This window comes from Coregonus clupeaformis, chromosome 15 (genome assembly GCF_020615455.1).
Source record: "Coregonus clupeaformis isolate EN_2021a chromosome 15, ASM2061545v1, whole genome shotgun sequence".
Taxonomy (NCBI): Eukaryota; Metazoa; Chordata; class Actinopteri; order Salmoniformes; family Salmonidae; genus Coregonus; species Coregonus clupeaformis.
The window spans coordinates 65,659,267-65,686,043 of NC_059206.1; the positions used below are offsets into that span (position 1 = coordinate 65,659,267).

The 26,777-nt window shown below is 41.8% G+C and overlaps 1 protein-coding gene across 2 annotated transcripts in view; it reads left to right on the forward strand.

The window, feature by feature from the left end:
* The window catches only part of LOC121573289 (tetraspanin-4-like), an 87,265-nt gene that overhangs the window by 556 nt on the left and 59,932 nt on the right, over nucleotides 1-26,777 (forward strand). The window contains exon 2 of one of the 2 annotated variants that reach the window (XM_041885144.2): nucleotides 21,444-21,523. In XM_041885144.2, the coding sequence (XP_041741078.1) occupies nucleotides 21,461-21,523 (63 nt within the window). In that variant the 5' untranslated portion in view covers nucleotides 21,444-21,460. Of the gene's footprint in view, nucleotides 1-19,852; nucleotides 21,524-26,777 lie in introns of those variants that run through there. The other variant, XM_041885143.2, reaches the window with a different exon arrangement.

Below are 26,777 nucleotides of genomic sequence, written 5' to 3' on the forward strand. Positions count from 1 at the left end.
TTATCATGACAACATCTTCAAAAATCCACCAACCTCCCTTAGGAGAGTTAGCATTATAGTGGTATCTTTCCTTCATATAGGCTGCTTAGGGCTACTAACTTGCTACGTCAATATTTATGCAATCCCATAGCAAGCACATGATGATTCAAATGGATCTCCTCATGTTATCTCCTGTGTTATGATAATAGAGGGTAAAGAGGGAGGAGACATAGAAAATACAGTGTCCTGATTGGCCTGTGGAGTGAAGAACGAGAACAGTGTTGGAGAGAAACTTTCCCCTGGTTACTGATAAAAGACAGAAATAAACGTTCCCTAGAGAATAACATTTCAGAATTCCAAGCATTCCTGGAGCTGTTCCCTCCCTTGTATTGGCTTTCGTTCTTTTGGAAGAGGAACATTGAGCCCCACTGACTGCCCAACTCATACCCACAGATAGAGGCAGGCTGATCAGCCCTACAGTACAATTTCATCATAAGACAAGAATACTTTATGTGGTCTAATAGGCTGGTATAGGAACTTAGGATGTTTTCTATTACAAATGTGTTAACTTCAATCTCTATGTCATGACCAACCAACTGAGGCCCATCAAAGTTACCTATCAAAGTGACTTATCATTCAAATCGATATAATTATTGTTGTTGATGTTGTATATTGCAACAATATGCTTACTGTACATGAACGTGTTGGTGTTATGCCAATGCAGAGCTTAGTAAACATAGTGAGAGCACAGATATAGCCTCCTCCATATGTGCTCCCACTCTTCAACAGGCCAACGTGGAGGAACTGATGAACTCTGACTTCTCAATTGGCAGTAGCCCACTGTTTACATTGACTTGCACAAGCCGAGAGCAAATGGAACAGGCATACCCCAAGTTTGAGCTTTGATATTTGGCCATGTTTTACTGTTGTGTTCACTAACAAGGCCAAGGTTTTAAAAAGTATTTGAAAATCAGTTTAAACAGGAACGATAAAAAATGGGGGATGGAGAAAGCAGAGGGAGTGTTTTCTTTTTACTCCTGCAGCTGGTGTTTTTTCCCCGGAGAGTTTTGTGGGTGACTTGTGGCTCCCTCTAGGTGTGGCAACAATCGGATCGGGATAATTATCACAAACACTGGCTCCATTGAGAGTGGACATGCCAACCCAGCTCTGTATAGTAGGAGTGTGTGTGTGTGTAAAAGAGAGGGCAAAAGAGAAATAGAAGGTCATAATAAATAATACATGTATTTTTATCGGCAATTGCACACAAGGTCCAGTCGAAACTTGACTTCCGCTTTTAACCCAACCCCTCTGAATTGGAGAGGTGCGGGGGGCTTCCACATTGGGCACCCGAGGAGCTGTTGTTGTGGGGGGTTAACTGCCTTGCTCAAGGGTAGAACGACAGATGTTTCACCTTGGGGATTCGAACTAGCAACCTTTCGGATACTGGCCCAACGCTCTTAACCACTAGGCTAAAGATTGTAGAGTGTTTAGCTGTGTGCGTGCATGTGTGTGTGTGTGGGTGTGTGGTAAAAGCATGTGTCGTGAGTGTGTGCGTATTCCTGGACAATGCACAGAGAAGCCCTTTTAGGCACAAGTGGAAGGAAAGATTTGTACATACAGGTATTGCCTTCTAAAGGGAAAATATAAAGGGAGAGGGAGAGAGAGAAGGAAATGTACAACTAGCACTAGACAGGCACTGTACTGTACTGTACACACTTCACAAAATGTACCATTGTGCATCTTGTCAGGTTGGTTGTGAGATCAGATGCAGATGTGATCAAGGCCATGTTGGACCTATTTTGAAGTGTATTTAGTTTGTTTCCTATTGTGTTGGAGAGTGCTGACGTTAAGTGAATGGAGTGAAAAACCAAATGCCTCAACCACACACTCTTCCTCCCTCTGTCTCACCACTCACCCTTTACACAACAATAAACATTTGGGCAACAAAACATAAACATCTGTCTCTTGTTCAGTCTCTCTTCTTTCACGCTCTCTCTCTCTTTCTCTCTGTGTCTCTCTCTAGTTTTCAATTTTTCTACCCCCATTTATATTTATTTTGATTTACTCTTCCCTGCGTTTCAAACACTGTTATCCAGAATGTCATGAATGAATAGTTGATTGCCAATCATTCTGTGTGGAGTTCCCTAAAGATAAGTACACTATGCAATAGAAGGCCCATGAATATTTTGATGGTTAAAATGGGGCTATTTAGACCTCTGGAGAGTGACAGGGTATCAAGAGCTGTAATCTTGATACCCTGTAATTTGGCATAGTAGTGCGATTGAGTGCTTGTAAAGATGGCGGCTTCATTCAGTCCACAACTCAATGCTCCTATGGTAAAATTGTCACACATGAACGTCTAACTAGCTGACTGAGGAGCTTTCTTGTATATCTGATCGGTTTGATATGGTGTTATTGTGTATGCCTGTGATAATGCTGTTATGCTATATTGTATAGCGCCTTTAGTGCGCAAAAAGCTCTTTATTATATGACATGAAGTATTATAACACTGAAAAAGCCTAACATGCTGTTGTAAATTTTGGGGATATAGCCAGGAGCTGGACTTGAACCAGGGACCTCATGCATGTCAGCACAATCCACAACCACTTTAATGAAGAGCCTGCTCTTGATAGTCAGCAGGCCGCAGAGTGCTGTATTTAGCAACATGGTTGCTGCATTATCTATCTATTTAATGAAAATAATTCATTTTTAAAGACTCATTTCCACTCCCCTTTTCACCTCATCCTCCCTGCTGCTTTCCTCCATTTCCCAAATCTTCTAAATACTGCGGAAATGTCACAGTGCAGCTAATATGACACTTCCTCATTGAACAAATATCCATGCCAGTTCAGGGTGTTTTATGTAATGATATCCTCAGTTAGCTCCCAGTTTCTGATGTCACACGTCGTTAGCCCTCGTTAGCTGGAATACTCCCCGCTCTATAATTAACCCTAGTCTAGCGCTTTGATCAATGCTAATCGATATCTGCCCCGCCCCGTCCAACCTCTAAACACATACATTTGCACGTGCAGAAGCACACGAGCGTGCACACACACACACACACACACGGATGCATGCACGTACCCATACACATGTAGTGTGGTAATATTTATCATACAAGCATATTATACTGAACCAAAATATAAACGCAACATGCAACAATTTCAAAGATTTTACTGAGTTACAGTTCATAGAAGAAAATCAGTCAATTGAAATAAATTCATTAGGCCCTAATCTATAGATTACACATGACTGGGCAGGGGTGCAGCCATGGGGGCTCCTGGGAGGGCATAGGCCCAGCCACATGGGAGCCAGGCCCAGCCAATCAGAATTAGTTTTCCCTCATAAAATGACTTTATTACAGACAGATGTACTCCTCACATTTTAGAGTGGCCTTTTATTGTCCCCAGTACAAGGTGCACCTGTGTAATGATCATGTTGTTTAATCAGCTTCTTGATATGCCACACCTGTCTGGTGGATGGATTATCTTGAAAAATGAGAAATGCTCACTAACATGGATGTAAACAAATTTGTGCACAACATTTGAGAGAAATAAGCTTTTTGTGCGTATGAACATTTCTGGGATCTTTTATTTCAGCTCATGAAACATTGGACCAACACTTTACATGTTGCGTTTACATTTTTGGTCAGTATATGCCTATTCATACCCCTTGATTTATTCCACATTTTGTTGTGTTAGAGCCTGAATTCAAAATTGATTAAATATATGTTTTTTTCCTCTCACACATCTACACACAATACACAATAATGTTAAAACATGTTTTTAGAAATTTTTGCTAATTTATTGAAAATAAAAAACAAAAATATCTCATTTACATAAGTATTCACACCCCTGAGTCAGTACTTTGTAGAAGCACCATTTAGGTCGATTACTGCTTTGAGTAATTTTGGGTATGTCTGTATCAGCTTTGCACATCTGGATTTGGGGATTTTTTCCCATTCTTCCTTGCAGATTTTCTTAAACTCTGTTAAATTAGGTGGGGGGGGTGAACAGCAATCTTCAAGTCTTTCCACAGATTTTCAATAGGATTCAAGTCTGGGTTTTGGCTGGGCCACTCAAGGGATTTCACATTCTTGTTCTGTAGCCATTCCAGCATTGCTTTGGCTGTATGCTTGGGGTCATTATTCTGTTGGAACGCAAATCTTTGCTAAGGTCGTTTGCACTCTGAAGCAGGTTCTTATTAACGATTTGTCTGTATTTGGCGCCATTCATTGTTCCCTCTATCCTTACCAGTCTCACAGTCCCTGCTGCTGAAAAGCATCCCCATAGTATGATGCTGCCACCATGCTTCACGGTAGGGCTGGTGTTAGATGGGTGATGAGTCTCCAGACATAGCGCTTTGCATTCAGGCCAAAGAGTTAAATTTTTGTCTCATCAGACCACAGTCTTTTGCCTTATGCTCTCAGAGGATTTCACGTGCCTTTTTTGCAAACTCCAGGCGTGCTGTCAGGTGCCTTTTTCTCAGGAGTGACTTCCGTATGGCCACTCTCCCATAAAGCCCAGATTTGTGAAGTGCTGTAGAGACTGTTGTCCTTCTGGCAGGTTTTCCCATCTCAGCCAAGGAACTCTGTAGTTCTGTCAGAGTGGTCATTGGGTTCTTGGTCACCTCCCTGACCAAGGTCCTTCTTGCCTGGTTGCTCAGTTTGCTAGGACGGCCAGCTCTAGTCAGAGTCTGGGTAGTTCCATACTTTTTCCATTTCCCAATCATGGAGACCACTGTGCTCTTGGAAACTTTCAACACTCTAGAAATTGTTTTATAACCTTCCCCAGATATATGCATAATCACAACTCTGACATGCACTGTCAACTGTGGGACCTTATATAGAAAGGTGAGTTTCTTTCTAAATCATGTTCAAACAATTGAATTGGCCACAGGTGGACTCCTATGAAGTTGTAGTGACATCTCAAGGAGGATCAAAGGAAATTCGATGCACCTGAGCTCAATTTGGAGTGTAATAGCAAAGGGGTGTGAATACTTATGTAAATGAGATACAGTATGTGCTGTCTGTCTTCTGGGGCTGAATGGCAAATGGCCCAGGCACACAAGGAAGACAACGGACAATGCCCAAGGATCAGTCAGCCTTTACCAAAATGTATCGCTCTCTCTAGAGTATCCAGAGGACCGATTACTGGAATGTGTGATAGATACCAGACATGGCTGCTGTAGGATTATTCTATCTATAACTTGTCCTCTGAGGATAACTTTTATGCCATCTATGTGGATGTATGATCTCTATGGTAACTTGTATCTGTACAGGTGGAACTCTAAATTACTCTATACAAAGGGATTTTATTGTCTTCTCATGAATTCTGTCTTATTTACAGTGAGGGGAAAAAAGTATTTGATCCCCTGCTGATTTTGTACGTTTGCCCACTGACAAAGAAATGATCAGTCTATAATTTTAATGGTAGGTTTATTTGAACAGTGAGAGACAGAATAACAACAAAAAAATCCAGAAAAACGCATGTCAAAAATGTTATAAATTGATTTGCATTTTAATGAGGGAAATAAGTATTTGACCCCCTCTCAATCACAAAGATTTCTGGCTCCCAGGTGTCTTTTATACAGATAACGAGCTGAGATTAGGAGCACACTCTTAAAGGGAGTGCTCCTAATCTCAGTTTGTTACCTGTATAAAAGACACCTGTCCACAGAAGCAATCAATCAATCAGATTCCAAACTCTCCACCATGGCCAAGACCAAAGAGCTCTCCAAGGATGTCAGGGACAATATTGTAGACCTACACAAGGCTGGAATGGGCTACAAGACCATCGCCAAGCAGCTTGGTGAGAAGGTGACAACAGTTGGTGCGATTATTCGCAAATGGAAGAAACACAAAAGAACTGTCAATCTCCCTCGGCCTGGGGCTCCATGCAAGATCTCACCTCGTGGAGTTGCAATGATCATGAGAACGGTGAGGAATCAGCCCAGAACTACACGGGAGGATCTTGTCAATGATCTCAAGGCAGCTGGGACCATAGTCACCAAGAAAACAATTGGTAACACACTAGGCCGTGAAGGACTGAAATCCTGCAGTGCCCGCAAGGTCCCCCTGCTCAAGAAAGCACATATACAGGGCCGTCTGAAGTTTGCCAATAAACATCTGAATGATTCAGAGGAGAACTGGGTGAAAGTGTTGTAGTCAGATGAGACCAAAATCGAGCTCTTTGGCATCAACTCAACTCGCCGTGTTTGGAGGAGGAGGAATGCTGCCTATGACCCCAAGAACACCATCCCCACCGTCAAACATGGAGGTGGAAACATTATGCTTTGGGGGGTGTTTTTCTGCTAAGGGGACAGGACAACTTTACCGCATCAAAGGGACGATGGACGGGGCCATGTACCGTCAAATCTTGGGTGAGAACCTCCTTCCCTCAGCCAGGGCATTGAAAATGGGTCGTGGATGGGTATTCCAGCATGACAATGACCCAAAACACACGGCCAAGGCAACAAAGGAGTGGCTCAAGAAGAAGAACATTAAGGTCCTGGAGTGGCCTAGCCAGTCTCCAGACCTTAATCCCATGGAAAATCTGTGGAGGGAGCTGAAGGTTCGAGTTGCCAAACGTCAGGCTCGAAACCTTAATGACTTGGAGAAGATCTGCAAAGAGGAGTGGGACAAAATCCCTCCTGAGATGTGTGCAAACCTGGTGGCCAACTACAAGAAACGTCTGACCTCTGTGATTGCCAACAAGGGTTTTGCCACCAAGTACTATGTCATGTTTTGCAGAGTGGTCAAATACTTATTTCCCTCATTAAAATGCAAATCAATTTATAACATTTTTGACATGCGTTTTTCTGGATTGTTTTGTTGTTATTCTGTCTCTCACTGTTCAAATAAACCTACCTTTAAAATGATAGACTGATCATGTCTTTGTCAGTGGGCAAACGTACAAAATCAGCAGGGGATCAAATACTTTTTTCCCTCAGTGTATATTGGTGTCATCCCCCACACAAGCCTTTAGATGCTGTGACATCCTGTGGAGATTGGGCCTGGGTGATCAGGTTACTGTACATTTGGTATCGTTTGATTGGTCAATGGTGGTTGGTTTTGGTTTTAAAAAATGTATACCTTCAGATGTTAGAAATGGAATGAAATACCTTTGTTCTGTCTCTTATACTGTATCTAGTCCATGGAGGAAGGTTGTATGATCAATTCTCATTTCCTAGGCTTCTAGGCCTCTGGCCTAGTAGGCATCTCTTTGTTCATGTTTTGTCTTCTAAGTTAGCCTTAGGATCTATATGCCTAGAATTATGTTTTGTTAATGTCAGTATTGCCTTGTAGTTTAAGCTTTATGCCTTGTATGTGAATCCATTCATTTGACAAAGTTATTAAATAATACTTGCTTTGATATTCGTTTCTCATGACCATTCCTTGATCTTAGTCAGCTAAACACATAATACTTGATTGCACATGGTTTTTCTAGAATGTTAAATGGAGTCAGCTACATTTCAGTTTAATAAACTTTGTTAACATACACATTACATAGTCTTATCATGGGTCGCATGTGAGGTATACAGTACCTTCAGAAAGTATTCATACCCCTTGACCTATTCCACATTTTGTTGTGTTACAGCCTGAATTCAAAATTGATTAAATATATTTTTTTCTCTTCTACCTACACACAAAATCCCATAATGACAAAGTGAAAACATGTTTTTAGACATTTTTGTAAATTTATTGAGAATGAAATGTAGAATATGACAGTTACCAGACACTTTTATCCAAAGTGACCAAAGTGACTTATAGTAGTGTGTGTCTACTTTCATATGGGTGGCCCCAGTGGGAATCAAACCCACAATCATAACTCAGCAAGTGCTGTGCTTTTCCAACTGAGCCACACAGGGCCCCATGTAGGCTACATGCAGATCACCCGTCATGGATTGGTGTTTCATCTTGCGAAGTTGCTAGATGATGATTTGCTGTCTTCAGAGAGGTAAATAGAGATCCATGGTTGAACAAATAAGCACACTAACACAAGTCAATCAACCAAATGGAAACTTATGTAAATGTATTTGCTTCTATTAGTTTCTCCCCTAACAAGGTCCTCCATTATATACAGTTGAAGTCGGAAGATTACATACACCTTAGCCAAATACATTTAAACTCAGTTTTTCACAATTCCTGACATATAATCCTAGTAAAAATTCCCTGTCTTAGGTCAGTTAGGATCACCACTTTATTTTAAGAATGTGAAATGTCAGAATAATAGTAGAGAGAATGAATTATTTCAGTTTTTATTTATTTCATCACATTCCCAGTGGGTCAGACATTTACATACACTAAATTAGTATTTGGTAGCATTGCCTTTAAATTGTTTAACTTGGGTCAAATGTTTCGGGTAGCCTTCCACAAGCTTCCCACAATAAGTTGGGTGAATTTTGGCCCATTCCTCCTGACAGAGCTGGTGTAAATTAGTCAGGTTTGTAGGCCTCCTTGCTCGCACACGCCTTTTCAGTTCTGCCCACAAATCTTCTATAGGATTGAGGTCAGGGCTTTGTGATGGCCACTCCAATACCTTGACTTTGTTGTCCTTAAGCCATTTTGCCACAACTTTGGAAGTATGCTTGTGGTCATTGTCCATTTGGAAGACCCTTTTGCGACCAAGCTTTAACTTCCTGACTGATGTCTTGAGATGTTGCTTCAATATATCCACATAATTTTCCTTCCTCACGATGCCATCTATTTTGTGAAGTGCACCAGTCCCTCCTGCAGCAAAGCACCCCCACAGCATGATGCTGCCACCCCCGTGCTTCACGGTTGGGATGGTGTTCTTTGGCTTGCAAGTTACCCCCTTTTTCCTCCAAACATAACGATGGTCATTATGGCCAAACAGTTATATTTTTGTTTCATCAGACCAGAGGACATTTCTCCAAAAGTACGATCTTTGTCCCCATGTGCAGTTGCAAACCGTAGTCTGGCTTTTTTATGGCGGTTTTGGAGCAGTGGTTTCTTCCTTGCTGAGCGGCCTTTCAGGTTATGTCAATATAGGACTCATTTTACTGTGGATATAGATACTTTTGTACCTGTTTCCTCCAGCATCTTCACAAGGTCCTTTGCTGTTGTTCTGGGATTGATTTGCACTTTTCGCACAAAAGTACGTTCATCTCTAGGAGACAGAACGCGTCTCCTTCCTGAGCAGTATGACGGCTGCGTGGTCCCATGGTGTTTATACTTGCGTACTATTGTTTGTACATATAAACGTGGTACCTTCAGGCGTTTGGAAATTGCTCCCAAGGATGAACCAGACTTGTGGAGGTCTACAATTTTTTTCTGAGGTCTTGGCTGATTTCTTTTGATTTTCCCATGATGTCAAGCAAAGAGGCACTGAGTTTGAAGGTAGGCCTTGAAATACATCCACAGGTACACCTCCAATAGACTCAAATGATGTCAATTAGCCTATCAGAAGCTTCTAAAGCCATGACATCATTTTCTGGAATTTTCCAAGCTGTTTAAAGGCACAGTCAACTTAGTGTATGTAAACTTCTGACCCACTGGAATTGTGATACAGTGAATGATAAGTGAAATAATCTGTCTGTAAACAATTGTTGGAAAAATTACTTGTGTCATGCACAATGTAGATGTCCTAACCGACTTGCCAAAACTATAGTTTGTTAACAAGACATTTGTGGAGTGGTTGAAAAACGAGTTTTAATGACTCCAACCTAAGTGTATGTAAACTTCAGACTTCCAACTGTAATTAGCATGCATGGTCCGCCACGCTACAGTCCACAGTGACTCGCTCTCTCATTGAGAAGTTCAGAAGGTACTGTTTTTCTTGCTCAGCCCGGGGTTTAGTTGCCATGGCAACAAATCGGTCGGAAATGGGGAAGAATGTGTTGTCCAATGCTGAAGCCTCCCCTATCTCTGCTTTCTTTCAAAAATACATTCTGGGAAAAGTTTGCGACACGGTTCACAGAGTCATAGATTTTCCTAGATCAAGTATTCCCTCTGTTTGTTTTTAAACAGTGAGCCTGATCAAAGCTGAAGTGAAGTCCCAGGGCACAGTCTCTCATTCCTCCCTGTTCTCTCTCTCTCTCTCTCTCCTACTCTGACTCTCTCTGTCTATCTCTCTCTGTCCACCTCTCTCTCTCTCTACTTGTCTCTCTCTAACTGTCTCTCTCTAACTGTCTCTCTCTAACTGTCTCTCTCTACCTGTCTCTCTCTACCTGTCTCTCTCTACCTGTCTCTCTCTCTCTCTCTCTCTCTCTCTGCTATGTGTTATACAGTATGTGTTCCCAATTGTTTTCCAAATATTTAATACCTTAGCCTGATTCAATATTGTTAACCTGCAGTAGTTGACTGATTCATTGTTTTTGTGCAGTTGAATTTCACTTCCTGGTGTCTTTGGAGAGAGTGAAGATGCAATTAGGGATAATGACATGCCGGCTGTGAAGCGTTCCTATGCTGTGAGAGGGAGGCAGGGGATGTTATTTATGAAACAGACACATATTTTGTGCTCACGCTGGCGTTTTTTACTTCCTGGGTGACAGTGGTGTTATGACTATTTTGATTTAAAAGCTGATTGAGGCCCCAAAGGACTTACTGCATCAGCAGGTTTGACACTGTTGGGATATAGTGTAACATTTCTGTGAACGTGCAGTGTTTAAATTGACCACCAGTGGGAAAGATAGTCAAACAAAAGTGTGTCTCATCTCATCTAAATATTGGCAAGAAACATTGTGGTAGTGTGTGTGAATGGACTAGACTGAGGGATTGTGTGTGTTTTGGTAGTTATTTAGTGTTTTACCCTTTTATCAGTACATCAACTACTAGAGTTGGTTCCCTCGTCCCCCAATTACCCTCTGTCTATCTCATTCCCCAAACATAAATAGGTGTTCTACTCTACACTCCCCTGCTTTTCTCACCTACTCTCATTTCCAGATGTGCTCCAGTTTTCTTTCCTGCTATTTCTGTTCACTAGTCACCAGAACATTAGCATAAGTCAGATAAATATGCAGAAAATAGAAAAAATGGACCGACCTGAGTCAAATAAGCCAATTGGGAAACCTAAATCCAGCATACAGTAAAAATGCCCTGTCTTTTAGTTTCTCATCAATCTTACGTATTAAGACAATCAACATTCTGCCGATTTTAAATAAGGTGTCCATCCTCCCCACCTCTCCCAGCCACCACTGTTGTGTCGGCCTACTGTTTAACATCTTTGGTTTGGAGTCATGTTTGCAACTCAGGTTGTAAAGATATTAGTTATCCCACAAGCTATAGACCTGCCATGCAAAGAGGTAAGATCAATGTTCGACTCACCACTTTTTTGTATTATTTCAAACTGAATCGTACTCTTTTATATAATATATGCCATTTAGCAGACGCTTTTATCCAAAGCGACTTACAGTCATGTGTGCATACATTTTTTTTCTTCGGGTAAAGACAACATGACTGAAATGGTAATATAAGTTTATTGGAAAAGATGTGTAGAGAAGTGGCCCACAATCTGTTGGAGTGCTTATTTCTCTATTTTACTGTTCTCTCTATTTTACTGTTATCCTATTATTATTATTATTATTATTATTATTGTTGTTGTTATTTTAGTAGTTATCCTACGGTTCTGTGTGAGTCTACTAATTAGCATCCCCTCTCTCCATGCAAACAGTCCTCCACTAACTCCACTAACAGTCATTATGATTTGGATAATTGTGTTCACAAGCTTTTGTACTTGAAAGAATTCCTAAGAATATACTGCCACTGTTAACCAGTCTCAATTTCTTTGCTACTTAGCAAACAACTTCGGTGTTGGTTCAATTAACATTTTAGTACATTAAATAAACATTCAACCCACTTGGCAAGGACGTCAGTTCAATGTCTAGTTTTGATTTACAAAACGAAAATGTCCTTACGTTGATTACTTTTTTCAAATCCAATCAGTTTTCCACATTGATTCAACATCATCTCATAGATATATTTTTTTATTTTTTGGAAACAACTTTGATTCAACCAGTTTTTGCCCAGTGGGAAGTGTATTTGATTGTCTTCTGTGAGTAACTTTTTCAGTCTCCTTTGAATGAGTCTATTTTGTTATATTTTTTAGAAGCGAGCTAAATTGCAAACACTCGCGAACTGAAGTGAACATAATTAGGGCTGGATTCTATCAGACCCCTGTTGCGAAACAAACATGAGTGTTTCGACCAGTCAGTCTGTTAGGAAGTGTGGGGGAGCATATGCAGAGGACTATCACATAATTTATTTATTTTCAAACATTAATTACTTACCAGCCGGTGTGTTTCAACTAGTAAACACGATCACCCAGGTTATGGCACCAGAACTCTGTTATGTTCCCACTGCAGGGGTGTGAACCATATAAATTGAATTATTAACTATATTTCTATGATTATTAATTCTATATGGTGAGAACCTCAGAGGAACTCTGCATTTCTCACTTAACAGTTTTAACTGTGTATGTGCAATGTCTCTAAGCTTGCACTGACTATGATGAGGCCAGCTTTACCACAGTTGAGCTTCACCTGCAGCGAGAGTTTGACTGAATTCTACACTCTTAGAAAAAAAGGGTCTATCTACAACCTAAAAGGGTTCTTCAGCTGTCCCCATAGAAGAACCCTTTGAAGAACCCTTTTTGGTTCCAGGTAGAACCCTTTTGACTGATATGCACACACACACACCTGCCCGCTGACCTGACCCGACACGTGCCCCCAGTAAGCTCCGTCTTTATCCGCATTTACCACTCTCTTTTACCGCTTTGTTACTTTCCCACTTTCCTTGCTTTCCCTCTTAATTAAGTTCCCTGGCGGTCACCAATGCACAGCCACCTGTCTGAGAAATCTAGTGACGAGATTACTCATACAGCGATTGTTATCCACCCGCTATACTGTGTTAACGCCATGATGTACAGTAAATCAGCCCAGTGGCTTGTGTAGGTGTGTGTGTGTGCATGTGTTTGTGTGCGTGAGAGGCTGTGTGCATGCTTAGTTGTGTTGTGAATTGGCTTGTGTGTAATATCCCCTTCATATTAAGACGTTCTTTCCACCAACTTTACCATACCGCCAACTTTCTTCCGCCTTTTCCTTATATCTGAAAGGTATTACCGGTATCAATGCCGAAACGTTTATTTCCACTTAACGACCTAGTAATGATTTCAGTAAACTTCTGCCTAAGTCTTAAGGCGTCCGCATACTTCCCATCCGAAATAGTTCGGAACAGTTTGTGCATATATTATGACGACATTTTGTGACGTTTTCATTCGTTTTGGTCTTTGGCAAGGGTTTTCCGGCTGTTCGTGCACACGCACGTTTTTCGAGGAAAGCTGAAGTCGGTAGCCCAAGTCTATGCCCAATCGTCGGTGATTGGTCAACAGTAGGGGTTATTCACCAAACATCTTAGTTAGATGTAAAAATTGTGCGACTAAGATCTCCACGACAAAAAACTCAAAATTATTCTAGAGTTATTTTAGATTAATTCTGACTATTCTGGCTACGGCGTCTCAAGATAGACAAACAGAACTATTGCTGCTTTTTCTCGTTTTTCAAGCAAAGGTATTTTAAGGGAGTATGCAAGCACACTCGTTAGGCTTGGCGCCAGCCGAACCGAAGCATGCTGACGCCTTTAGTATGAAACGTAGCCTTAATGCTGAGGTGGCATTGGCATGCACTACGCTCTTAAACTCTTGATGGTTGCTAGGCAGCACCAGTTAACCATCCTCCTGCCAGTTCTAAACTTTGCAAGACATGTCTTCTCTTTTTCGCATACCCCACCACAAAGCATGCACTGTTTTCTTAACCACAACTGGATGGATCCATAAAGAATTACTGTGGGAATAAATATCACTGAATGATGGAAATATTGGAATGAAGTAGGCTATTGCAATTGAAGGTATGTATCAAATTGTTGCTTACTGAAACTCCCGAAGTCATCCAATCATTGTAATACATTTGAAGCAATACCCGCGTGTGGTCAACTAGATGATAATTTCAGCACCGTTTTGATTGGGACAGCGCCATCGCGCTGCTTTGAGACAAGCATGGGGACTCGTCATGATAAATCAATGTCAGATTATTGTTTTCACTGAATCTCTGTTTCATATTGCTTAGGCAACAATTATGCTGGGGAAATGTTAGCTAAATTGAGGTGAGTGCTGCTCATGATCATCTTGTCTAGTTGGCAAAATTTATTAGAACATTTTGCCAGCATGTTATGTAGTTTAACAAGTGGATTCTTTTTCTCTTCACTCGCAGTAGCCTAGGCCTACTCCTGACCAAAAGCCTGTGACTTCACTGACTTGTCTCAATCAATGTGATTTTTGTTTCACTGAATCGCTGTCTGTATAGGCTATTTGGTTAATTGGTTTTCTGACTGGGTAAATAAGGGGAGGTGGTATAGCTCATCTTGTGATGAGGTGATTTTGAAGGAGTCAGGCGCAGGAGGGTAAATCACAGAATAACAGGATTTATTATGAACCACAGAGTTACGCAGTAATGCGTAAAAACACTCCAGTGCACAAAACAGGGGCACTGGAAAATACAAGGCACACGGGGAATATTCCCGGCGATACAAAATACACGGAGCTCCACTGAGCTTCTCTCTCCTCCACAATAAACAATCACACACAAAGACAAGGGGGCAGAGGGAACACTTATACAGGTACTGATGAGGGGGATATGTAATAAACAAGACAAAACAAATGGAATGATAAGATGAGGAGCGGCAGTGGCTAGAAGGCCGGTGACGACGAACGCCGAAGACTGCCCGAACAAGGAGAGGAGGCAGCCTCGGAGGAAGTCGTGACACATCTATTCGTTTGCTCATCTATCACCTGATCGGAAACATTTAGTATGCAATAATGTAGCCCAAATCAAGTGTAGGCCTATTATTTTGCTCGATCGCATATAGGCAACTACAAAAGCCCGCGGAGGTTGTGAAATATGAACAGGAGATTCACATGCTTTTGAAAATAGGATTGCTATTATTTTCTATCAGTATCATGATGAAGATACTCTCAATGCAAGACCCTACGCCTGCTCCCTAACAAAGTGGAGTGAGGATAGGAAAGAGATGAAACATGGATAAAAAAAAAGCATTGGCTTGGGCTCTCTTTCAAAATATCACTTTTTTATATGACAGTTCCATACCTTCCCATGACACAAGTTGTGTGGGGAAAATATTATTAGTATTTTATTCTGTTATGTTACATTATGTTCTTAATACAAAATATGTGTGTTGACTGTGATTGGGGTAGGTGTGTCTGGTCTGTTTAATGAACAAAATAATTAACTATTGATTTCATTCATTTGTACATAACATAACTAAACTCAAAATATACCATTCTATTGTTTTAAGAATTCATTTTATTAGTCTTATAATGTTTCTTAGGACCTGCCTAAACAACTTAATAATGGATTTATTTTTGATGGTGTATATTCAATGGATTTATTAAAATAAACGCCCACCAACTGTAATGAATACTCAGGGAGAAAAGGTGTAGATTCACACGCAGAGCGCGGCAGGTGTTTATTTTGCCTTCGCAGAAGGCAGGAATCATGGTTACAGGCAGGCAATGGTCATACACAGGTAGGCAAACAGGCAGGAGAATCAAAAACTAGGACTGAAGGCTATAACTGGGTCTCACAAACGATCTAGGAAAAGGCTTAGTAGAGTCAAAACGAGCAATACCTCACAAGGCACAAACAGAAAGAACTGAACTAAATAAGGAGCTGATGAGACCAGGTGAGTAACTAACACAGGTGAAATCAATGAACAAAAATGAAAGACAGGGCTACGTTCAAGAACACAAAGAAACAGGGCTACGTTCAAGAACACAAGGTTGACTAAGAAAATAAATACAGAACCATACACCAACATCCGCACACCACTACTACCACTTGTTACAGGCATGCGCACGGGAGGTATAAAAGGCATATGCAGGCAAGAATGTGGTAAAAATGGGCCTGTTTTTAAGGGGGTCATATAAACATTGCCCCATAATTTTTTTTTGCCAAAATACCGGAAATCCTATGTGAAAGCAGTATAAGTGTGTCAGGTGTCTGTCTGTGTGCATGTGTGTGTGTGTGGGCAGGGAGGGATCTATGAGTGTGTGTAGATGTCCTGCAATCCTTACACCCTGTCCTCAAAGCAGATTTCCTCCCCTAATCTCCTCTAATTCTTCGGGAGACAATGGCTGCGGGATTAGACTTGCGATGAGCCAACACCTCCCCTAACCCCAGCTTTGTGTCTCAGTGTCAGTCTCTCAACACCCATTCATTACAAACACACTCATTCTCAATCATGTTCGTAATCTGCATGTACTGATGCATAAAGAAAGCATTCCTCGACTGCATAGAAATCGAGTGGAGAAGATTATTATCCTATAACAGGAGAATAAATCTGATATGTTAGTGAAGATGGATTAGGCTCATAACATCACTGAGAGATCTGACAGATATGCATACATCATGATTATGGCGGGTGAAAAGTGATCATGCTCGCCGTAGCTGATGTGAGTAAGATCTTTAAACAGGTCAACATTCATAAGGCCGCAGAGCCAGACGGACTACCAGGACGTGTACTCTGAGCATGCGCTGACCAACTGGCAAATGTAATCACTGACATTTTCAACCTGTCCCTGGCGGAGTCTAATACCTACGTTTCAAGTAGACCACCATAGTCCCTGTGCCCAAAAACACCAAGGTAAACTGCCTAAATGACTACTGACCCATAGCACTCACGTCTGTAGCCATGAAATGCTTTGGAAGGCTGGTCATGGCTCACATCAACACCCTGTATATTTATTTTACCAGGCAAGTCAGTTAAGAACAAATTCTTATTTACAATGATGGCCTACACCGGCCAAACCCGGACGACGCTGGGCCAATTGTGCGCCGCCCTATGGGACTCCCAATCACGGCCGGTTGTGATACAGCCTGGAATCGAACCGGGGGTCTGTAGTGACACCTCAAGCACTGAGATGCAGTGCCTTAGACCACTGCGCCACTCAGGAGCCCAAGTATATAGCCTCGTTATTGTTATTTTATTGTTGCTCTTTCATTTTTTACTTTAGTTTATTGAGTAAATCTTTTCCTTAACTCTTATTTTTCTTAAAAACTGCATTGTTGGTTAAGGGCTTGTAAGTAAGCATTTCATGGTAAGAAATACAATTTGATTTGATTTGGAACAAGTTTTCACAGGGGCCGTTAGAATGTGTGACGAGATCAGCATCAGGCTGGCATCTCTTTACACTGTCCTCGGGCTGAGAAGTGTAATGGATGGATGGCATGTGCCCTCTCACAAATCACTTTAGTTTATTTAGGGCCGAGACCAATGTTCTGTTTTGATGTTTGTATCACTATAGCTGTAATGAAGGTGAGATAATAGACAATGTGCTCACTTACAAATTAAAACTTGGGTGCTGGATCCACGTTTGTAAAATCCATTTAGGGCAGTGCAGGGTTTTCCTGCAGTGTGAGTTTGATTAATTATTAAAGTTTAATTTCCTCTGTCGTTTCACACTAGGAGAGGTAATCTACCGTTGCTCTTCAGAGGGGCACTCTGGGTTTGCACAGTGTTTGGTATCTGGTAATTGTTCTGAAACCCGCTGTGTGGATAGTCCAAATTTGCCCCTGCCTCCTTCCAAAGGAAAACCCTTGGATCTCCCACTACATGGGACTCACCATATTTGTTTGTGCAGCTGAAAAAACCAGGCAAAGGAAATATAAAATGTAGTAAAATAAATGAGTCTTTGCTTGAAAATGTTGACATTTAAGGACATCTTTTGGCCAATATGAAGGAATGAACTACATAGTCATATATTTATTTTTTGTTATCCTCCAACCTGTACTCCAGTCATGATCCACTACTGGGTCCCCGACCCACAGTTTGGGAACCACTGATCTACATCCTGTTGAGACAGTCCTGCTCTCAATATTGAAGCGTTGATGATCATTGACATTGATCTAGCATGCCATTGACTTGGCCTCATTATGAAAGTATTGATGTCACTCCACAACCATTATCATTAGTTCACTTCACAGAATATTCGTGTCACGTCCCAGTGGTATAGACTACTCCTCCTCTATTAATGGTCCTTGTCTAGGACGTAGGGGTTCTGTTAGCCTATGATGACTACATTAGAATGTAGCCTCACAGTCTTCTCCCCTACTTTAACACTATTGTATTTCCTGGTAATTTTGTCTGTTTATTGAGGGTGGCTTCTAACATATAGTGGTCCTCTGTAGCTCAATGTGGTCCTCTGTAGCTCAATTGGTAGAGCATGGCGCTTGTAACGCCAGGGTAGTGGGTTCGATCCCCGGGACCACCCATACGTAAAAATGTATGCACACATGACTGTAAGTCACTTTGGATAAAAGCGTCTGTTAAATGGCTTATTATTAAATTTTTTTCACCACCTGCTGAGCTGAAGGTTTGTCTCTGTCACCGCAGGGTTTCTCTGTAAACTGTAAACGTGCCAACTGACCGACTAAGCCACATGTATAATAGGCTGGTACTCATTCATTCTCTGTGGGTCTGAAATAAAAGCAAGCCTACAAGAACAATAACAAGGTTATAGAGACCGTTAATTATTTATCTTTATGGGAGGTAGGACATTAATGTGTCTGTATGTGTAATAGTATTTACATGAAATGATCCATATTGTTGTCTGAATATGTTATGTATTTTTCCCAAATTTACAAGAGGTCCGTTTTCCCCTTCCCACCTGGACCAGCCTCTACTGCTATTTTAATTTAGCATTAAATTGTCATAATGTAGTTTATTATTGCTTGGTTTTATCTTGAAGATGGGGCTACCAGACATGGTTCTCTAAGCCTGTAGAAGAGAGATTATGCTGTAAACCTGATGGAATGATACACATATCTACAGGGAACTGTGCTACATTCTAGGACGTTCATACCTTCCTTATTTTGTATGTTCAGCAATATGTGAGGGTTATGGAAAATAATTTTGAAAAGGTATATTATACAGTATAGGATTTAGCTTTATATAAACACAAACACTGTTTTTAGATGATCCACACAATTACCAAACATCAATAGCAAGCAATAAACAATTATAGGCTTATAGGTAACTCGCTGCCTTGCAGTCTAATATGTGGATGCATCTAAGAACAAACTGAAAGTTCAATATTCTGCTACTGGCATCTTGGCAAGAAAAATACAAGTTCAATCATAAATGATATTTTTGTTATTAAAAACAAATGACATTTTGGCTTTGAAGCCTTCATCACAATTAATTGTTTTGACCCAGATGGTCACAGAGTTGTGGAGCGTGTTGTTGTTTTGTCTGATCGTCTGTTAGGTGCAGCAGTGGGAGGCAGTGCGTTTCCCTCTATATTAATGCATATGCATATCTAGGGAGAGTTGCTTGCAGCATGGGATTCTAGCTGTTTGTTTCTGTCGGGGGGATAGTTGTAGAAAACATGACTGTAGTCAAGCATGTATAGAGCACAGGTTTGAGTGAGAGAACGACCTTAGAATGTGGAATGAGATGGAGAGAGCGCATGGAGAGAGAGAGAGGAAGAGAGAGAGAGCACTAGCATCTTGCTGGTATGTTAACCAAGGAGCAGGTCCTCTTTTGTGTGGGGTTGATGCTCACATGTTTGTGTGTGTCAGAGAGAGAGAGAGATAGAGAGCGAGGGAGAGGGAGGAACAGTGTGTGCGAGGGAGGATGGGATACAGGAAGCGGATTGGCTCAGCTCTGTAGTAGGGTGTGGCTAGAGGCTGTGAATGACTGCTCCAACCCATCTCACTGTCAGGATTTGGGGACAGTTATCAAGGAGTAGGGGGGGAGTGCTGAAATAGTGTGAGTGAACGAGAGACAGTAAGCGAGAGAAAGAGAGAGAGGGAGGGTGGGCGGGAGAGCGAGAGGGAGCTCTAGGCAGTCAGGCTGGACGGTTGCTAAAACACTGCAGTCTTCTTTTTTTTTCCTCCAAGGAAGGTGTCTCTCTCTCCCTCTCCTTCTTCTTCTGGCCATGACCCTGGCGGATACTTTACTTTCGTTACCCACCTAGAGAGGAAGAGGAGAAGAGGGAACCTTGCCTGAATGCAATGCTCTACTGGCTGGACTGTGGAAATTAAGGAAATGTGTCTACAGCAGAACTGATAGACAGGAGAGTGGGAGTGAGGCAAGTAGCAGGCAGACCTGTGAAACAGCAGCTGCGGGAAGGGGAACAGACGAAAAGCAGAGAGGGGGAGTTAGAGAGGAGGAGAAAGAAAGAACGAACCAGGACGAACAGGAAAACAAGGCAAGGAAAGTGGTAGAGTGCTCACCTAAAGGAAACCAAAGAATGCTCTCCTCATTTCAGTTACCTATCCTTTTCTCACACATCTTTTCCTTTCACTCATCCCCACACAGTCAACTCAGTGTTGTCTCTTCGTCTGCACATCTTCTCTCCTTTTAACTTTTCTGCATGTGAGCGAAAGGGGGGCCAAGACAATGGGCATTGGTGAACATTCAGAATCAATTCCAACTGAATGTAGTCCTAGCGTGCGCACTTAATGGAGAAGTGGTTCTTGTGTAAAAGAGACTGATTGGCTAAAACACTGTTGTCGTTTTCAACAGTGGCTGTTTTCTCTGCCAGAGCGCACCTGCGCCGGAATTTCTAATGACAGCAGGTGTGACATATCACTCAGCCGACCGACCAGATTAGAGCAGTTCGGGAAGTGCCAAGCGCTCCTGCGATTATGTGCTTATTTTTTCAAGTGATAGACAGGTGTAGTTGTGGGATTCAGGAAAGGAACATATAACGAACAGGTGTTGTAGGATTAAGCAAAGGGAAACTGGAATATACAGGTGTTGTAGGATTAAGTAACGTTAAAACGGGAATATACAGATGTAGGATTACGAATGAAGGCACTCTGGAAAACCACTGATGACAAGACGTCGTCCAGAGACAAATTTGAGGTGATGTGTTTTAATCTTAGCTGGTCTATCACTGCAGGGGCACAGTTGGACTACATGCCTGATCCCACTTCAGTTTCTGTGGTGAAAACACTGTAGGCTGGTTAGCTTAGAAACTATTGGGAACAGTTGCTATTCCACGTTACAGGCACCACAACTATGCACATTTGGCCTTGAAGCCACGTTATTTGGACTTTGTGTTTCTGTTCAGGTCTTAAGTGACTTTTGTGTGGGCTCTCAAAGACCTCTTGAAGCTCTTGAAAGAGGGGGTTGGAATAAAACTTAGGCTGTTGCTAGCGTCTCACCTCCGGTTGGTCCATGAGGCGCTCGAGCACGGAAGAGACGCCGTACCGGCGCAGTCCCTCACTGGACAGCAAGCCCGAGACGCCGCCCTTCACCTCGGGCTTCCACAGCTACAGTGGCGAGTATGAGTATAAACGGCCGCCCTTCGCGTTCGGCTTCCACACGGCGCCGAGGCCGCAGGCGGCTAAAGGCCGCTACACCACCTCGCAGGGGAAGAAGTATGTGGTGTTTTACCTGGACCTCTCCTTCATCTTCCTCCTAGAGCTGCGGCGCTGCAGGATGGCTGAGGGCTGCATGAGGGGCCTGCGCTACGGCATGGTCTTCTTCAACCTCCTCTTCTGGGTGAGTCCAGCTTTTTGGTATTTGGGGTGTGTGTGGTGGGGGTGTTTGAGATATGGCAAGTCTTGGTGAGTCCAGTGTGTGTGTGTGTGTGTGTGTGTGTCTGTCTGACTGTATAGGTGTTATATGAGTGATTGTGTGGGTGTGCTTCATTAAGTTTAGTTTCTGTATTTCTATGTGGGTGTATTTCTGCCTGTTTGTGTTCAGCCTATGCATGCAGAAACCTGTTTGTATCACGGGTATCACTATTGACATAGTCACACTCTAATTCATTATCACATCTATCTTACTCTTTTGCAAAAGTGGCTGCTGTCAATTCGGTCCGTCTACTACACAATTCTATATTTTTACACTTGGGGGCTCTTGACTGTGTGTGTCTGTTTGATCGTGTCAGTCTCACGGCGATAGCATCTGTCCCCTCACTACTTTGACGCCTGCACGGCTGTCAAATGTGACTGCAATGCTTCAAATTCACAGATGTCTATCTCTTCTTTAGCATTCTCTCTATACTCGCCCTTCATGACCTTCCTTAATCCTTTCCTCTGCATGCTCTGGGAATTTGGGTCTCTACAGCATCCTGATTCGATGGTCCCCTTTGACTAATTGAACACGCCTGTCCTCTTTGGTAATAAAATGAGGCCTTGTACATTGGAAATCAATCACTGCCAAGGCCCACTCCCTCCTGGGAGCCAGTGACCTCCAGACCCTTTTTGTATCAGCTTTAACCTGCCGCCAGAAAGGAGTCAATGTGTTTGTGATTTGTAAAATGTCCGTCTCATTACATTGTCATACATTTTATCTCCAGCCTGTAGGCTACAGAAAAGGCCACATACTCTTTCTGCGACATTATTTATTATAGATACTTTTTTTACGGAACGTTGGTGGAGCGCCGCAGCGATGCATCTCTCCAACAACACCCTGGAGAGGCGCACTGGGAATGGACAAGCAAAATATTTTGCACCCCTGCCTTTGACAAAGTGGGCACTGCCTATCACATGGCAGCATCAACGCTCACCTAAAAAGTCAATTTGCCACTGGTTGAGAGAAACTGTCATTGTTCTTGGGCAAAATTATGTGAGGGATAATGTGTTGTTGGAGGTGAGTCTTGGTCAGTTTAGCTCAGAAAATTGCCACCATAGGCAGATTGACAGGATAGGCAGTAGGACAGGATAACATAACGCCAAGGACTGGGTAGAGAAGAGTGTCTGAACAGAAAAAATGCAACTTTAGAAAAACGATTGATCCAGCAGGCTGTCAAGCGGCGGAAAGATAAACAGATCATATACAAAGACCCAGACTTCAAAGTTGACACACCAGACCTACCTCCCAACATCGCCCCGGTTGAAAAACCAACCAAGGAGGAGCTGGTGGCAAAACTTTTCAGCCGAACTTTGCTACTAACTTTAGCTAGCCTAATGATGGCAGTGTGATGTTACGGAACGCCATCAGTAACATGTCATGCAATCATTGGTGGCTGCGTGCCGTGTGACTGCTATGTAGACCATCTGGAACAGCCCCATTCTCTACCTCACGGGTGTATTCATTCTGGTAAACTCATAGGCATAGAAATCAGAATTAATAAAACAGGCTTGGAACCTCTAACTCTGGCAATTTGACTGGTCAACTCATGCTTACTAGGTGTTGTCCAATGAATTCTGTAACCACTCCCTCTTCTAGTCAGGGTTGATTGGAAAAATCTGTTCAAAAGAGGACATTGTATTATCATATTTTTGTACTCCCTGACGAAGGCCATGCAGCCGAAACGCGTCATAGGTTTTTTTTCAAACTTTGTTTCCGTTGAACATGCCATACAAATAAAGGCATTTTAATTCATTATATGAAGTGTGCCTCGGTCCTCCTTTCTTTTTGATGAACTCAAGTGTACACTTGCAATGGCTGCCTGGTGTTGTCATCAAATCAAATTTGATTTGTCAAATGCTTTGTGAACAACAGGTGGAGACTAACAGTGAAATGCTTACTTACAGGCCCTTCCCAACAATGCAGAGAAAATAGAGAAATAATAGGAAAGTAGTAACACGTAATAATAAATACACAATGAGTAATGATAACTTGGCTATATACAAGGGGTACCAGTACCGAGTCGATGTGCAAGGGTACGAGGTATTTGAGGTAGATATGTACATATAACTAGGAATAAAGTGATAGATAATAAACAGTAACAGCAGCGTATGAGTCAAAAAAAATTGGTGTAAAAAGGGTCAGTGCAGATAGTCCGGGTAGCTATTTTGTTAACTATTTAGCAGTCTTATGGCTTGGGGGTAGAAGCTGTTCAGGGTCCTGTTGGTTCCAGACTTGGTGCATCAGTACGGCTTGCCGTGCGTGATGCAATAATTTCCATGGTAATGTGGAATGTTCATTCAAATGATGCTACAGATGTGGCTCATGCAATGGAATGTATTTTTTGTAATGTCAGTTGAGTTAATTAAACAAATCACAGATTGATGGGTACACTTCCTGCTTTTACTTCCTGCATTGCTCCTATGGGTACACTTGCAATGGCCTTCATTGTCTTGAATGGGATCACCCGTTCTATTCAATGATGAGGGGATTCGATTAATCTGGATTCTGTAGGAAGATCTCAATTGCATACTCCTTGCGTCCTCTCTCGTCTCTTTATCTGGCAATTCAATGCCAAGACATCAAACGTAGTTTATGTAACATTAAATACACATCATTTTTTATGCATTTTAAGGAATTTCAGAAATTCAGCATTTTGATATAAAAATACAGATATCTAAAGACTCAACCAATGGACCTAGAAACTGTCTGGGGGTACTGACAAACAGCAAGGCAAGTGTTATAAAGGGCCCAGAAGAGTTTTGGGGTGAACTTCCCCTTTAATGCACGACTTTGCTGTTTTCAGAAACAAAAATCTCTGTCTGTCTGTGTCTGTGTGTTCTGGTCTGGTCCTGAGGCTTCAGTGTTAGTAGAACAGGTTTGTGAACTCAGCCCCAGGACCAGCTGGATGAGGGGACTCTTTTCTTTGCTCAGCTCTTGACATTGCAGGGCTTGGGAATGATATGAGAGGGGGTCACTGTATTTTAGATAATTAATTGCTATTTTTTGAGTTTTTATTATTAGTGGCTATTGGTCTAATTCTGTCCTGCAGATGTGTATTTCGATGTTATATTATTTAGTTTCAGTTTTGGTTTTAGTGTTAGGGACAGAAAGTAACCTATGCCTGGGAGGCTTTTGGGATGTCACTTCTTGCCACTGTGGGGAAGAAATGCATAAGGTGATGGGTCAGGTCATAGGTTAGGTTTAAAGGTAGACTCAGTGAGGTGATGTAGATGTACAAAGTAAACAGTAGTAGTGGTTCAATTTCCGCAACAACCAGGAGCATTAAAGCGCGACTCTAAACTACTTAGCTGTTTTGGTCCCATAGCTACCACGTTGTAGCAGCATGAAGCGCTTCCGTGCACATGTGCAGATACACTGTGTGAAATCAAACCGACTGGGCACAAACTGGTTAAATCAACATTGTTTCAATGTAATTTGTCAATGTATTGTGACATGGAATCTATGTGGAAAATACATTGGATAAAAAAAAAAAGTTATCAACGTAGTTTTGAGGGTTACATTTCAACCACAGGATTATTTCATCATGGTAACCAATTTTTGGACATAGACAAATCTTGTATAAAATATGTTGGATTTGTACCTTTGAAACAATGTCAGATCTTCAACGTAATATGCACTATAAGACAAAAACAATAGGCAGGGCAGCACCTCCTACTGGAGAGTTGAACTATCTACAGCATTGGTCACCAACCGGTCGATCTCCAAGGCATTCCTAGTCGGTCACCAAACATTTCTGTAAAAAACAACAACGGTAAAGCACTGCGTACCAATTTTCTTTATTCATTTCGCACTGTTCGCGGTAGGTGCACTTGATTCAGCAGCCCTAGCACCGGGAAGTCTGAACGGTAAAGCTCTGCTTGCATTTTGACTCAGAAAGTGATCTTGACTCAGAAAAGGTTGGTGACTCCTTCGGTCTCCCATCAAGGGTTTTAACCAAGCCCAGCCCTGCTTAGCCTTGATATTATAACTATAACCAATGTGCTATCGTGAGAATTATTGTTGAGAAATCTCAATTTAATAGGTTCACTGTTGCTATCGAAGTCATTTCTAAGGGTAGGTTCTACAGAGCAAATTAAATGTAACCATACTTTATCAATCATATATCATCAATGATGGATTATATAGCATTTGGAAAGTCATCAACAGATATTGTTTAAATTCAGAGGTGAGGACAGAGGAACTGATTTGATACACTAGCTTACTGGCTAGACACGATTCTACTGTCAGAATGCCAGGTAAATGGGCAAAATATGGGCGAAAATAATGCAAAGACTGTGAAAGAGAATGGGGTATAATGGAATGGATTCAGACCATCCCTGGAGATGACAGAATAGCTTACTCTAGGAATTGCAAATCAGAAATGTGAGCCCACCACACCCATCTTATTTCTCATGCACAAATGGAGAAGCACAAGAGAAATGCTGCTCCATTTTCTAATGCAAGAGCATTGTTTGACACAGGCACTACATTTGCAAGAGGGAATAACCAACTTTGCAACTGAAGATCACCTGGGATGTGTTGTTGAAGATGATGCAGTTACAGTGCATTCAGAAAGTATTCAGACCCCTTGACTTTTTCCACATTTTGTTACGTTACAGCCTTATTCTATAATGGATTAAATAGAAAAAATGTATCATCAATCTACACACAATACCCGACAATGACAAAGCGAAAACAGGTTTTTATAAATTTTTGCAAATGCATAAAAAATATAAAACCGAAATACCTTATTTACATAATTATTCAGACTGTTTGCTATGAGACTCGAAATTGAGCTCAGGTGCATCCTTTTTCCATACATCCTTAAGATGTTTCTACAACTTGATTGGAGTCCACCTGTGGTAAATTCTATTGATTGGACATGATTTGGAAAAGCACGCACCTGTCTATATAAGGTCCCACAGTTGACAGTGCATGTCAGAGCAAAAACCAAGCAATGAGGTCGAAGGAAATGTCCGTAGAGGTCCAAGACAGGATTGTGTCGAGGCACAGATCTGGGGAAGAGTACCAAAAAATGTCTGCAGCATTGAAGGTCCCCAACAACACAGTGGCCTCCATCATTCTTAAATGGAAGAAGTTTGGAACCACCAAGACTTCCTAGAGCTGGCCGCCCGGCCAAACTGAGCAATCGGGGGAGAAGGGCCTTCGTCAGGGA